General features: G+C 57.2%; 1 protein-coding gene across 1 annotated transcript in view; it reads right to left on the bottom strand.

Moving 5' to 3' along the window:
- Positions 1-261: 261 nt before the first annotated feature.
- Positions 262-15,500, bottom strand: part of LOC137316212 (low-density lipoprotein receptor-related protein 1-like) — a 35,415-nt gene continuing 20,176 nt past the window's right edge. Inside the window, exons 6-12 of the mRNA XM_067980346.1 lie at positions 13,778-13,927; positions 10,066-10,218; positions 6,496-6,648; positions 4,966-5,121; positions 2,150-2,302; positions 875-1,036; positions 262-365 (exon numbers count right to left, since the gene is read on the bottom strand). Coding sequence (XP_067836447.1) covers positions 262-365; positions 875-1,036; positions 2,150-2,302; positions 4,966-5,121; positions 6,496-6,648; positions 10,066-10,218; positions 13,778-13,927 — 1,031 coding nt within the window. The remainder of the gene's footprint in view (positions 366-874; positions 1,037-2,149; positions 2,303-4,965; positions 5,122-6,495; positions 6,649-10,065; positions 10,219-13,777; positions 13,928-15,500) is intronic.

The raw sequence follows: 15,500 nt of genomic DNA, 5'->3' as shown, positions 1-15,500 counted from the left end.
TGCCTCGGCATCTGTGGGTCTGGGCGGGCCTGATCCCCTCGAGGCTCCTACTCCTGATCCCCTCGCCTGGTCACGTCAGATGGCGACAGATCTGGGCCTGGCCATTTGGCCGGCCCACTGATCGTCAGGTCCTGGACCAGACGGGGCTCGAGATACCAGAGGGCTGCAGTCAGCCAGCAACTCGAGGGACTGGGGACAGGAGCGGAGGGGAGTGAGACCATAACAGGCCCTGATCTGAAAGCATCCAAACCCTCCCAGACGCTATACCTGAGCAGGAAGCTCTGCAGATTGGTTACACTTCATCGAGCAACTCCCATGGCAGCAGGTCCAGTGTGGGTCGCAGTCTTCATCCAATTTGCAGCTCTCTGGGGGCGGGGCGGGGCGGGGGGAGAGTAGGGGGGAGGAGGAAGAAAGGAAGGGGTTAAACAACAAAGTTAAAACCAGAACATCGGCCCTGAGTTCCCATTTCTCTTTCACAAGAATACGTCAAGGGGCATTTACACCCTGTACACTCTCCCCGAACACAGACTCTCCCCACCCATTTAATCTCCCCCCACAGCCCGTGTACACTCTCCCCCCCACAGCCCGTGTCCACTCTCCCCCCACAGCCCGTGTCCACTCTCCCCCCACAGCCCGTGTACACTCTCCCCCCCACAGCCCGTGTCCACTCTCCCCCCACAGCCCGTGTACACTCTCCCCCCACATCCCGTGTCCACTCTCCCCCCACAGCCCGTGTCCACTCTCCCCCCACAGCCCGTGTACACTCTCCCCCCACAGCCCGTGTACACTCTCCCCCCACAGCCCGTGTACACTCTCCCCCCACAGCCCGTGTCCACTCTCCCCTCTCATGGACTCTCCCCTCTTTGGTTCTCACTTGATGTGGAGAATGGGAAGACACAATGCTTCCCACAGTCTCCAACTTGGCAGCATTGCTTCCACTCTCCACATTCCTCATCACTCCCACAGCTCTCAATCTCCCCCTTCTCACAGAGATGTTGCACAGAGAATGGTTCCGGGCATTTCTTCTCTCGCTTTCCTGCAAAAGAAAAACCAAGAGAGTGGGATTTTCCAAATGGGGACCAGAGCAGATCATCAGGGACTGGCTGAGGACCAAGGGGACGGGGTCTGGACACCAAGGTCTGAGTCTCAGGTGAAGCCTGGAGTGAACGGGACAGAGGGGAAAACGGGCAGGGATCATCATCATCATCGACCCAAGGTCACCGCTCACTGTGTCCTCCGTACCGACACCGCGTAAAGAGGGGTCTCCGAGACCCTCACTGCCTCGGGGACCGTGATCTCAGGCCATCAAAGTGGAGAGAAAGTCTCCCCTTCTCCCTCACTCTGACCCACCGACAGGAAGGATCGACTCAGGGACAGGAGGAGGCCACTCAGACCCTCGAGTCTGGTGCACAGGGACAGGAGGAGGCCATTCAGCCCCTCGAGTCTGGTACACAGGGAGAGGAGGAGGCCATTCAGACCCTCGAGTCTGGTACACAGGGACAGGAGGAGGCCACTCAGCCCCTCGAGCCTGTTCTGCCGTTCAATTCGAGCGGTTCCAGTGGTCTGATCTGTATCTTAACCCCATCGACCCACCTTGGTTCCATCTCCCTCAACACCCTTTGCCGAACAAAAATCGATCAATCTCAGTTTTGATAATTTCAATTGACCCCCAGTCTCCACAGTGTTTCTGGGGGGAGAGAGTTCCAGATTCCCACTCCCCTCTGTGTGAGGAAACGCTCCCCGACATCACCCCCTGAACGGCCGAGCTCTGATTTTAAGGTTCTGCCCCCTTGTTCTGGACTCCCCCCCACCAGAGGAAATAGTTTCTCTCGATCGAACCGATCGAGTCCTTCAATCATCTCAAACCCCTCGATTAGATCACCCCTCAATCCTCCACACTCGAGCGGGGGGATACAAGCCCAGTCTGTCCAACCTGTCCTCATCATTAAACCCTTTCAACCCCCCCCCTGGGGACCATCTGGAGAATCTGCCTTGCACCCTCTCCGAGGCCATTCTCTCCTTCCTGATGTGCTGGGCCCAGAACTGAACGCAGTGTCTCCAGATGGTGGGCGGGGAGCCCGAGTTGAATCGAACTGTAACGACTCCCCGCGAGGGAGTTACTGATCCACGAAGGGATTGTCCTTCTCACTGTGTCTGGAGCCCCGATGAATACATCGTTTCCCACATCCAGCATCGCAGCAACTCAGCCATAAGTCACAGTCATCGTCACCCTCGCATTCCTTGCCGTAGTTTACGTTGCACATGGGGCCCAGACGGCTCGGAGCAGGGCAGCTGCTGTTCACTGGAACACAAGAACAAGCAGATTGGGTTTAATGTCCAGAAGATTCAGGTCATTCCATCCTGGACCGTGTCTGTGGGGTGGGTGGGTTAGATAGAGAGTGAAGATCACTCTACACCGTCCCGTCAATCACTCCCAGGGTCAGGTACAGGGTTAGATACAGAGTAAAGCTCCCTCTACACTGTCCCATCAAACACTCCCAGGGCAGGTACAGGGTGAGATACAGAGTAAAGCTCCCTCTACACTGTCCCATCAAACACTCCCAGGGCAGGTACAGGGTTAGATAGAGAGTGAAGATCACTCTACACTGTCCCATCAATCACTCCCAGGGTCAGGTACAGGGTTAGATACAGAGTAAAGCTCCCTCTGCACTGTTCCATCAAACACTCCCAGGGCAGGTACAGGGTTAGATACAGAGTAAAGCTCCCTCTACACCGTCCCATCAAACACTCCCAGGGTCAGGTACAGGGTTAGATACAGAGTAAAGCTCCCTCTACACTGTCCCATCAAACACTCCCAGGGTCAGGAACAGGGTTAGATACAGAGTAAAGCTCCCTCTACACTGTCCCATCAAACACTCCCAGGGCAGGTACTGGGTCAGATACAGAGTAAAGCTCCCTCTACACTGTCCCGTCAAACACTCCCAGGGTCAGGTACAGGGTTAGATACAGAGTAAAGCTCCCTCTACACTGTCCCATCAAACACTCCCAGGGCAGGTACAGGGTTAGATACAGAGTAAAGCTCCCTCTACACTGTCCCATCAAACACTCCCAGGGCAGGTACAGGGTTAGACACAGAGTAAAGCTCCCTCTACTCTGTCCCATCAAACACTCCCAAGGCAGGGACAGGGTTAGATACAGAGTAAAGCTCCCTCTACACTGTCCCATCAAACACTCCCAGGGCAGGTACAGGGTTAGATACAGAGTAAAGCTCCCTCTACACTGTCCCATCAAACACTCCCAGGGCAGGGACAGGGTTAGATACAGAGTAAAGCTCCCTCTACACTGTCCCATCAAACACTCCCAGGGCAGGTACAGGGTTAGATACAGAGTAAAGCTCCCTCTACACTGTCCCATCAAACACTCCCAGGGCAGGGACAGCACAAATTCGCTCCCTCTCTGGCACTCCTCACCCCCCCCAAACTCTGGGGACTATTCACCGCCCAAACTGTGGGAACTCCTCAACCCCCAAACTGTGGGGACTCCTCACCCCCAAACTGTGGGGACTCCTCACCCCCCCAAACTGTGGGGACTCCTCACCCCCAAACTGTAGGGACTCCTCACCCCCCCAAACTGTGGGGACTCCTCACCCCCCAAACTGTGGGCGCTCCTCACCCCCCAAACTGTGGGGACTCCTCACCCCCCAAACTGTAGGGACTCCTCAACCCCCCAAACTGTGGGGACACCTCAACCCCCCAAACTGCAGGGACTCCTCACCCCCCAAACTGTAGGGACTCCTCACCCCCCAAACTGTAGGGACTCCTCAACCCCCCAAACTGTAGGGACTCCTCACCCCCCAAACTGTAGGGACTCCTCACCCCCCAAACTGTAGGGACTCCTCAACCCCCCAAACTGTGGGGACTCCTCAACCCCCCAAACTGTAGGGACTCCTCACCCCCCAAACTGTAGGGACTCCTCACCCCCCAAACTGTGGGGACTCCTCACCCCCCCAAACTGTGGGGACTCCTCACCCCCCAAACTGTGGGGACTCCTCACCCCCCCCAAACTGTGGGGACTCCTCACCCCCCAAACTGTGGGGACTCCTCACCCCCCCCAAACTGTGGGGACTCCTCACCCCCCAAACTGTGGGGACTCCTCACCCCCCCCAAACTGTGGGGACTCCTCACCCCCCCAAACTGTGGGGACTCCTCACCCCCCAAACTGTGGGGACTCCTCACCCCCCCCAAACTGTGGGGACTCCTCACCCCCCAAACTGTGGGGACTCCTCACCCCCCCCAAACTGTGGGGACTCCTCACCCCCCAAACTGTGGGGACTCCTCACCCCCCAAACTGTGGGGACTCCTCACCCCCCCAAACTGTGGGGACTCCTCACCCCCCCCAAACTGTGGGGTCTCCTCACCCCCCCAAACTGTGGGGACTCCTCACCCCCCAAACTGTGGGGACTCCTCACCCCCCCCAAACTGTGGGGACTCCTCACCCCCCCAAACTGTGGGGACTCCTCACCCCCCCCCAAACTGTGGGGACTCCTCACCCCCCAAACTGAGGGGACTCCTCACCCCCCGAAACTGTGGGGACTCCTCACCCCCCCCAAACTGTGGGGACTCCTCACCCCCCCAAACTGTGGGGACTCCTCACCCCCCAAACTGTGGGGACTCCTCACCCCCCCAAACTGTGGGGACTCCTCACCCACCCCCCAAACTGTGGGGACTCCTCACCCCCCGAAACTGTGGGGACTCCTCACCCCCCCCAAACTGTGGGGACTCCTCACCCCCCCAAACTGTGGGGACTCCTCACCCCCCAAACTGTGGGGACTCCTCACCCCCCCAAACTGTGGGGACTCCTCACCCACCCCCCAAACTGTGGGGACTCCTCACCCACCCCCCCAAACTGTGGGGACTCCTCACCCCCCCCAAACTGTGGGGACTCCTCACCCCCCCAAACTGTGGGGACTCCTCACCACCCCCCCAAACTGTGGGGACTCCTCACCTCCTTTTAAGAATTTGAAGACACATCTCTTGCCACAGCCAGCGTCGCAGCAAGTCTGCCAACTGTCACAGTCACCGTCTCTCTCACACTCGTCGCCCAGCTTCATGTGACACACGTTGGCTGGTGAGCTGGAGGACGGGCACTTCTCACCGTTTGCTTGTGGAGGGAGACAGAAAGGGTTCATTAAAGCACACGGGGATCCTGGGCTTTATAAACACAGGCACAGAGTACAAGGCGCACGAAACCCTTTCAAAATCACCCGTCGGGGCTCAGCTGGAGGACTGGGTCCAATTCTGGGAACCACACTTTGGGAAGGATGTCAAGGCCGTGGAGAGGGGGCAGAGGAGATTTACTGGAATGGTACCAGGGATGAGGGACTTCAGTGATGGACTGGAGATGCTGGGATTGTTCTCCTGAGAGGAGAGAAGGTGAAGAGGAGATTTCAGAGAGGTGTTCAAAATAATGAGGGGTTTTGAGAGAGCAGACAGGGGGAAACTGTTTCTACAGGCAGGAGGGTCAGTAACCAGAGGACTCAGACCCCCACAGACAGGGTCCTGGGCCCCTCGTCCTGTCAGACCCAGACTCCCACAGACAGGGTCCTGGGCCCCTCGTCCTGTCAGACTCAGACTCCCACAGACAGGGTCCTGGGCCCCTCGTCCTGTCAGACTCAGACTCCCACAGACAGGGTCCTGGGCCCCTCGTCCTGTCAGACTCAGACTCCCACAGACAGGGTCCTGGGCCCCTCGTCCTGTCAGACTCAGACTCCCACAGACAGGGTCCTGGGCCCCTCGTCCTGTCAGACTCAGACTCCCACAGACAGGGTCCTGGGCCCCTCGTCCTGTCAGACCCAGACTCCCACAGACAGGGTCCTGGGCCCCTCGTCCTGTCAGACTCAGACTCCCACAGACAGGGTCCTGGGCCCCTCGTCCTGTCAGACTCAGACTCCCACAGACAGGGTCCTGGGCCCCTCGTCCTGTCAGACTCAGACTCCCACAGACAGGGTCCTGGGCCCCTCGTCCTGTCAGACTCAGACCCCCACAGACAGGGTCCTGGGCCCCTCGTCCTGTCAGACTCAGACTCCCACAGACAGGGTCCTGGGCCCCTCGTCCTGTCAGACTCAGACCCCCACAGACAGGGTCCTGGGCCCCTCGTCCTGTCAGACCCAGACTCCCACAGACAGGGTCCTGGGCCCCTCGTCCTGTCAGACTCAGACTCCCACAGACAGGGTCCTGGGCCCCTCGTCCTGTCAGACCCAGACTCCCACAGACAGGGTCCTGGGCCCCTCGTCCTGTCAGACCCAGACTCCCACAGACAGGGTCCTGGGCCCCTCGTCCTGTCAGACCCAGACCCCCACAGACAGGGTCCTGGGCCCCTCGTCCTGTCAGACTCAGACTCCCACAGACAGGGTCCTGGGCCCCTCGTCCTGTCAGGTGGAGCCTGCCCCGTGGTTTCCTGCTGCTGTCTGCCGTTGAGGGCGTCCCAGTCCAGTGAACGGTTGCTCGGTCCTGACGCTGGAAGCTTGAGTCTCACTGTGCTTGAAGGAGGAAACACATCTCTTTCCACAGCCCACATCGCAGCACTGCTTCCATTTACTGCAGTCCTCGTCCCTCCAACAAGGCTCACTCGAGTTCCTCGCACACATCCTCTTGGCTCTGAAGGAGTCGGGGCACTCGTCATCATCGTCTGAAAGGGGAACAGGTTGGAGTTTAGAGGAGGGAGGGTCACACACAGGATTGGAGGGGCTCTGTCTGAGAGGCAGGACTGAGGGAGGGCCGCACTGTCGGAGGGTCAGTACTGAGGGAGGGCCGCACTGTCGGAGGGTCGGTACTAAGGGAGCGCCGCACTGTCTGAGAGGCAGGACTGAGGGAGGGCCGCACTGTCGGAGGGTCGGTCCTGAGGGAGGGCCGCACTGTCGGAGGGTCAGTACTGAGGGAGCGCCGCACTGTCGGAGGGTCAGTACTGAGGGAGGGCCGCACTGTCGGAGGGTCAGTACTGAGGGAGCGCCGCACTGTCGGAGGGTCAGTACTGAGGGAGCGCCGCACTGTCGGAGGGTCAGTACTGAGGGAGCGCCGCACTGTCGGAGGGTCAGTACTGAGGGAGCGCCGCACTGTCGGAGGGTCAGTACTGAGGGAGCGCCGCACTGTCGGAGGGTCAGTACTGAGGGAGGGCCGCACTGTCGGAGGGTCAGTACTGAGGGAGCGCCGCACTGTCGGAGGGTCAGTACTGAGGGAGGGCCGCACTGTCGGAGGGTCAGTACTGAGGGAGCGCCGCACTGTCGGAGGGTCAGTACTGAGGGAGTGCTGGAATGTCGGAGGGTCAGTACTGAGGGAGCGCCGCACTGTCGGAGGGTCGGTACTGAGCGAGGGCCGCACTGTCGGAGGGTCAGTACTGAGCGAGGGCCGCACTGTCGGAGGGTCAGTGCTGAGGGAGCGCTGCAATATCGGAGGGTCGGTACTGAGGGAGTGCTGGAATGTCGGGGAGTCCTGTCGGAAACGCCGCAGACAATTTGCGCACAGCAAGATCCCAGAAACAGAAATGGGAATAAATGACCAGATAATTAACGGCTCTCTGGGACGTTTCTTGTTTTGGGACAGACCCTCGATCTGCTCTCTGGGACGTTTCCTGTTTTGGGACAGACCCTCGATCTGCTCTCTGGGACGTTTCTTGTTTTGGGACAGACCCTCGATCTGCTCTCTGCGACGTTTCTTGTTTTGGGACAGACCCTCGATCTGCTCTCTGGGACGTTTCCTGTTTTGGGACAGACCCTCGATCTGCTCTCTGGGACGTTTCTTGTTTTGGGATAGACCCTCGATCTGCTCTCTGGGACGTTTCCTGTTTTGGGACAGACCCTCGATCTGCTCTCTGGGACGTTTCCTGTTTTGGGACAGACCCTCGATCTGCTCTCTGGGACGTTTCTTGTTTTGGGACAGACCCTCGATCTGCTCTCTGGGACGTTTCCTGTTTTGGGACAGGCCCTCGATCTGCTCTCTGGGACTTTTCCTGTTTTGGGACAGACCCTCGATCTGCTCTCTGGGACGTTTCCTGTTTTGGGACAGACCCTCGATGTGCTCTCTGGGACATTTCCTGTTTTGGGACAGACCCTCGATGTGCTCTCTGGGACGTTTCTTGTTTTGGGACAGACCCTCGATCTGCTCTCATGGACGTTTCTTGTTTTGGGACAGACCCTCGATCTGCTCTTTGGGACGTTTCTTGTTTTGGGATAGACTCTCGATCTGCTCTCTGGGACGTTTCTTGTTTTGGGACAGGCCCTCGATCTGCTCTCTGGGACGTTTCTTGTTTTGGGACAGACCCTCGATCTGCTCTCTGGGACGTTTCCTGTTTTGGGACAGACCCTCGATCTGCTCTCTGGGACGTTTCTTGTTTTGTGACAGATCCTCGATCTGCTCTCTGGGACGTTTCCTGTTTTGGGACAGACCCTCGATCTGCTCTCTGGGACGTTTCCTGTTTTGGGACAGACCCTCGATCTGCTCTCTGGGACGTTTCTTGTTTTGGGACAGACCCTCGATCTGCTCTCTGGGACGTTTCTTGTTTTGGGACAGACCCTCGATCTGCTCTCTGGGACGTTTCCTGTTTTGGGACAGACCCTCGATCTGCTCTCTGGGACGTTTCCTGTTTTGGGACAGACCCTCGATCTGCTCTCTGGGACGTTTCCTGTTTTGGGACAGACCCTCGATCTGCTCTCTGGGACGTTTCCTGTTTTGGGACAGACCCTCGATCTGCTCCCTGGGACGTTTCCTGTTTTGGGACAGACCCTCGATCTGCTCTCTGGGACGTTTCCTGTTTTGGGACAGACCCTCGATCTGCTCACTGGGACGTTTCTTGTTTTGGGACAGACCCTCGATCTGCTCTCTGGGACGTTTCCTGTTTTGGGACAGACCCTCGATCTGCTCTCTGGGACGTTTCCTGTTTTGGGACAGACCCTCGTTCTGCTCTCTGGGACGTTTCCTGTTTTGGGACAGACCCTCGATCTGCTCTCTGGGACGTTTCCTGTTTTGGGATAGACCCTCGATCTGCTCTCTGGGACGTTTCCTGTTTTGGGACAGACCCTCGATCTGCTCTCTGGGACGTTTCCTGTTTTGGGATAGACCCTCGATCTGCTCTCTGGGACGTTTCCTGTTTTGGGACAGACCCTCGATCTGCTCTCTGGGACGTTTCCTGTTTTGGGACAGACCCTCGTTCTGCTCTCTGGGACGTTTCCTGTTTTGGGACAGACCCTCGATCTGCTCTCTGGGACGTTTCCTGTTTTGGGACAGACCCTCGATCTGCTCTCTGGGACGTTTCCTGTTTTGGGACAGACCCTCGATCTGCTCTCTGGGACGTTTCCTGTTTTGGGACAGACCCTCGATCTGCTCTCTGGGACGTTTCTTGTTTTGGGATGGACCCTCGATCTGCTCTCTGGGACGTTTCCTGTTTTGGGACAGACCCTCGATCTGCTCTCTGGGACGTTTCCTGTTTTGGGACAGACCCTCGTTCTGCTCTCTGGGACGTTTCCTGTTTTGGGACAGACCCTCGATCTGCTCTCTGGGACGTTTCCTGTTTTGGGACAGACCCTCGATCTGCTCTCTGGGACGTTTCCTGTTTTGGGACAGACCCTCGATCTGCTCTCTGGGACGTTTCCTGTTTTGGGACAGACCCTCGATCTGCTCTCTGGGACGTTTCCTGTTTTGGGACAGACCATCGATCTGCTCTCTGGGACGTTTCTTGTTTTGGGACAGACCCTCGATCTGCTCTCTGGGACGTTTCCTGTTTTGGGACAGACCCTCGATCTGCTCTCTGGGACGTTTCCTGTTTTGGGACAGACCCTCGATCTGCTCTCTGGGACGTTTCCTGTTTTGGGACAGACCCTCGATCTGCTCTCTGGGACGTTTCTTGATTTGGGACAGACCCTCGATCTGCTCTCTGGGACGTTTCCTGTTTTGGGACAGACCCTCGATCTGCTCTCTGGGACGTTTCCTGTTTTGGGACAGACCCTCGATCTGCTCTCTGGGACGTTTCTTGTTTTGGGATAGACCAATGGTGCCCTCCCCCCTCCCCTGCCCACCCTCGCCCGTTGCCCAATCCCACGGATCCGTTCCTTACCGTTGTTCCAGATGCTGGGGATGCAGATGTTTCCACAACTCGCCTTGCAGCAGCTCTGCCAGATGTCGCAGTCTTTGTCCTCCCGACACTGGTCGCCCAGCTTCAGGTCGCACATCGGAGCCAAGCGGTGGGGGGCCGGGCAGCTGTCGTCCTCTGCAACAGAAAAATCAGGGGCTCAGTCGGGAGCCCAGAGACATCGAGATCCTCAGTAGGCTGACGGAGAGGATGTCCCACTGGACCCCCGAAACAGGGAGGCTCCATCAGGAACTCTTTAATTGGGGAGGCTCTGTCAGGACCCCTGTAATCGGGGATTGGAGACGAGACAGGACCCCTGTAATCGGGGATTGGGGACGAGACAGGACCCCTGTAATTGGGGATTGGAGACGAGGCAGGACCCCTGTAATCGGGGATTGGAGACGAGGCAGGACCCCTGTAATCGGGGATCAGAGACGAGACAGGACCCCTGTAATCGGGGATTGGAGACGAGGCAGGACCCCTGTAATTGGCGATTGGAGACGAGACAGGACCCCTGTTATTGGGGATTGGAGACGAGGCAGGACACCTGTAATCGGGGATTGGAGACGAGACAGGACCCCTGTAATCGGGGATTGGAGACGAGACAGGACCCCTGTAATCGGGGATTGGAGACGAGGCAGGACCCCTGTAATCGGGGATTGGAGACGAGGCAGGACCCCTGCTCCGGGGATTGGAGACGAGGCAGGACCCCTGTAATCGGGGATTGGAGACGAGACAGGACCCCTGTAATCGGGGATTGGAGACGAGGCAGGACCCCTGTAATCGGGGATCAGAGACGAGACAGGACCCCTGTAATCGGGGATTGGAGACGAGACAGGACCCCTGTAATCGGGGATTGGAGACGATACAGGACCCCTGTAATCGGGCATCAGAGACGGGACAGGACCCCTGTAATCGGGGATTGGAGACGAGACAGGACCCCTGTAATCGGGGATTGGAGACGAGGCAGGACCCCTGTTATTGGGGATTGGAGACGAGACAGGACCCCTGTAATCGGGGATCAGAGACAAGACAGGACCCCTGTAATCGGGGATTGGAGACGAGACAGGACCCCTGTAATTGGGGATTGGAGACGAGACAGGACCCCTGTAATCGGGGATTGGAGACGAGACAGGACCCCTGTTATTGGGGATTGGAGACGAGACAGGACCCCTGTTATTGGGGATTGGAGACGAGACAGGACCCCTGTTATAGGGGATTGGAGACGAGACAGGACCCCTGTAATCGGGGATTGGAGACGAGGCAGGACCCCTGTAATCGGGGATCAGAGACGAGACAGGACCCCTGTAATCGGGGATTGGAGACGAGACAGGACCCCTGTAATCGGGGATTGGAGACGAGACAGGACCCCTGTAATCGGGGATTGGAGACGAGACAGGACCCCTGTAATCGGGGATTGGAGACGAGGCAGGACCCCTGTAATTGGCGATTGGAGACGAGACAGGACCCCTGTAATCGGGGATTGGTGACGAGACAGGACCCCTGTAATCGGGGATCAGAGACGAGACAGGACCCCTGTAATCGGGGATTGGAGACGAGACAGGACCCCTGTAATCGGGGATTGGAGACGGGACAGGACCCCTGTAATCGGGGATCAGAGACAAGGCAGAACCCCTGTAATCGGGGATCAGAGACGGGACAGGACCCCTGTAATCGGGGATTGGAGACGAGGCAGGACCCCTGTAATCGGGGATTGGAGACGAGACAGGACCCCTGTAATCGGGGATTGGAGACGGGACAGGACCCCTGTAATCGGGGATTGGTGACGAGACAGGACCACTCTAATCGGGGATCAGAGACGAGGCAGGACCCCTGTAATCGGGGATCAGAGACAAGACAGGACCCCTGTAATCGGGGATCAGAGACGAGGCAGGACCCCTGTAATCGGGGATCAGAGACAAGACAGGACCCCTGTAATCGGGGATTGGAGACAAGACAGGACCCCTGTAATCGGGGATCAGAGACAAGACAGGACCCCTGTAATCGAGGATTGGAGACGAGACAGGACCCCTGTAATCGGGGATTGGAGACGAGACAGGACCCCTGTAATCGGGGATCAGAGACGAGACAGGACCCCTGTAATCGGGGATCAGAGATGAGACAGGACCCCTGTAATCGGGGATCAGAGACAAGACAGGACCCCTGTAATCGGGGATCAGAGACAAGACAGGACCCCTGTAATCGGGGATTGGAGACGAGACGGGACCCCTGTAATCGGGGATCAGAGACAAGACAGGACCCCTGTAATCGGGGATCAGAGACGAGGCAGGACCCCTGTAATCGGGGATCAGAGACGGGACAGGACCCCTGTAATCGGGGATTGGTGACGAGACAGGACCACTGTAATCGGGGATTGGAGACGAGACAGGACCCCTGTAATCGGGGATTGGAGACGAGGCAGGACCCCTGTAATCGGGGATCAGAGACGAGACAGGACCCCTGTAAACGGGGATTGGAGACGAGACAGGACCCCTGTAATCGGGGATCAGAGACGAGGCAGGACCCCTGTAATCGGGGATCAGAGACGAGACAGGACCCCTGTAATCGGGGATCAGAGACGAGACAGGACCCCTGTAATCGGGGATCAGAGACGAGACAGGACCCCTGTAATCGGGGATCAGAGACGAGGCAGGACCCCTGTAATTGGGGATCAGAGACAAGACAGGACCCCTGTAATCGGGGATCAGAGACGAGACAGGACCCCTGTAATTGAGGATTGGAGACGAGGCAGGACCCCTGTAATCGGGGATCAGAGACAAGACAGGACCCCTGTAATCGGGGATCAGAGACAAGACAGGACCCCTGTAATCGGGGATCAGAGACAAGACAGGACCCCTGGAATTGGGGATTGGAGACGAGGCAGGACCCCTGTAATCAGGGATCAGAGACGAGACAGGACCCCTGTAATCGGGGATCAGAGACGAGACAGGACCCCTGTAATTGGGGATTGGAGACGAGACAGGACCCCTGTAATCGGGGATCAGAGACGAGGCAGGACCCCTGTAATCGGGGATCAGAGACAAGACAGGACCCCTGTAATCGGGGATTGGAGACGAGACAGGACCCCTGTAATCGGGGATTGGAGACGAGGCAGGACCCCTGTAACCGGGGATTGGAGACGAGGCAGGACCCCTGTAATCGGGGATTGGAGACGAGACAGGACCCCTGTAATCGGGGATTGGAGACGAGGCAGGACCCCTGTAATCGGGGATTGGAGACGAGGCAGGACCCCTGTAATCGGGGATTGGAGACGAGGCAGGACCCCTGTAATCGGGGATTGGAGACGAGACAGGACCCCTGTTATCGGGGATTGGAGACGAGGCAGGACCCCTGTAATCGGGGATTGGAGACGAGACAGGACCCCTGTAATTGGGGATTGGAGACGAGACAGGACCCCTGTAATCGGGGATTGGAGACGAGACAGGACCCCTGTAATCGGGGATTGGAGACGAGACAGGACCCCTGTAATCGGGGATTGGAGACGAGGCAGGACCCCTGTAATCGGGGATTGGAGACGAGACAGGACCCCTGTAATCGGGGATTGGAGACGAGGCAGGACCCCTGTAATCGGGGATTGGAGACGAGGCAGGAGGCCACAGACTCAGTCCCCAGCCTGTGCTGATCCCACACCTACAGGAGATGGAGTCTGATATCCAGAGCCCTTTCACCCACTCACTGGCCATGAAGAATCGAGGAACACACCGCTTCCCACAGCCTGAATCACAGCACGAAGACCAGAAGAGGCAGTCCGAGTCACTCTCACACGGATCTCCCAGCTTTATCTGGCAGAAGACATCGAGTCGGGTCGAAGCAGGACACTGGGTAGCTGGAAGACACAAGGTCATGGTGAGAGAGGCAGAGAGACACGGACAGAGTCCATTACACTGTCCATCAAACACTCCCAGGGTCAGGTACAGGGTGAGATACAGAGTAAAGCTCCCTCTACACTGTCCCATCAAACACTCCCAGGGCAGGTACAGGGTTAGATACAGAGTAAAGCTCCCTCTACACCGTCCCATCAAACACTCCCAGGGCAGGTACAGGGTTAGATACAGAGTAAAGCTCCCTCTACACTGTCCCATCAAACACTCCCAGGGTCAGGTACAGGGTTAGATACAGAGTAAAGCTCCCTCTACACTGTCCCATCAAACACTCCCGGGGCAGGTACAGGGTTAGATACAGAGTAAAGCTCCCTCTACACTGTCCCATCAAACACTCCCAGGGCAGGTACAGGGTTAGATACAGAGTAAAGCTCCCTCTACACCGTCCCAGCAAACACTCCCAGGGCAGGTACAGGGTTAGATACAGAGTAAAGCTCCCTCTACACTGTCCCATCAAACACTCCCAGGGTCAGGTACAGGGTTAGATACAGAGTAAAGCTCCCTCTACACTGTCCATCAAACACTCCCAGGGCAGGTACAGGGTTAGATACAGAGTAAAGCTCCCTCTACACTGTCCCATCAAACACTCCCAGGGTCAGGTACAGGGTGAGATACAGAGTAAAGCTCCCTCTACACTGTCCCATCAAACACTCCCAGGGCAGGTACAGGGTTAGATACAGAGTAAAGCTCCCTCTACACTGTCCCATCAAACACTCCCAGGGTCAGGTACAGGGTTAGATACAGAGTAAAGCTCCCTCTACACGGTCCATCAAACACTCCCAGGGTCAGGTACAGGGTTAGATACAGAGTAAAGCTCCCTCTACACTGTCCCATCAAACACTCCCAGGGTCAGGGACAGGGTTAGATACAGAGTAAAGCTCCCTCTACACTGTCCCATCAAACACTCCCAGGGCAGGTACAGGGTTAGATACAGAGTAAAGCTCCCTCTACACTGTCCCATCAAACACTCCCAGGGTCAGGGACAGGGTTAGATACAGAGTAAAGCTCCCTCTACACTGTCCCATCAAACACTCCCAGGGTCAGGTACAGGGTTAGATACAGAGTAAAGCTCCCTCCACACTGTCCCATCAAACACTCCCAGGGCAGGTACAGGGTTAGATACAGAGTAAAGCTCCCTCTACACTGTCCCATCAAACACTCCCAGGGCAGGTACAGGGTTAGATACAGAGTAAAGCTCCCTCTACACTGTCCCATCAAACACTCCCAGGGTCAGGTACAGGGTTAGATACAGAGTAAAGCTCCCTCTTCACTGTCCCATCAAACACTCCCAGGGCAGGTTCAGGGTTAGATACAGAGTAAAGCTCCCTCTTCACTGTCCCATCAAACACTCCCAGGGCAGGTACAGGGTAAGATACAGAGTAAAGCTCCCTCTTCACTGTCCCATCAAACACTCCCAGGGCAGGTACAGGGTTCGATACAGAGTAAAGCTCCCTCGACACTGTCCCATCAAACACTCCCAGAGCAGGTACAGGGTTAGATACAGAGTAAAGCTCCCTC

The sequence above is a fragment of the Heptranchias perlo genome, unplaced genomic scaffold (assembly GCF_035084215.1).
Source record: "Heptranchias perlo isolate sHepPer1 unplaced genomic scaffold, sHepPer1.hap1 HAP1_SCAFFOLD_574, whole genome shotgun sequence".
NCBI classification, from domain to species: Eukaryota; Metazoa; Chordata; class Chondrichthyes; order Hexanchiformes; family Hexanchidae; genus Heptranchias; species Heptranchias perlo.
This window is presented reverse-complemented; position numbering and strand designations above follow the sequence as displayed.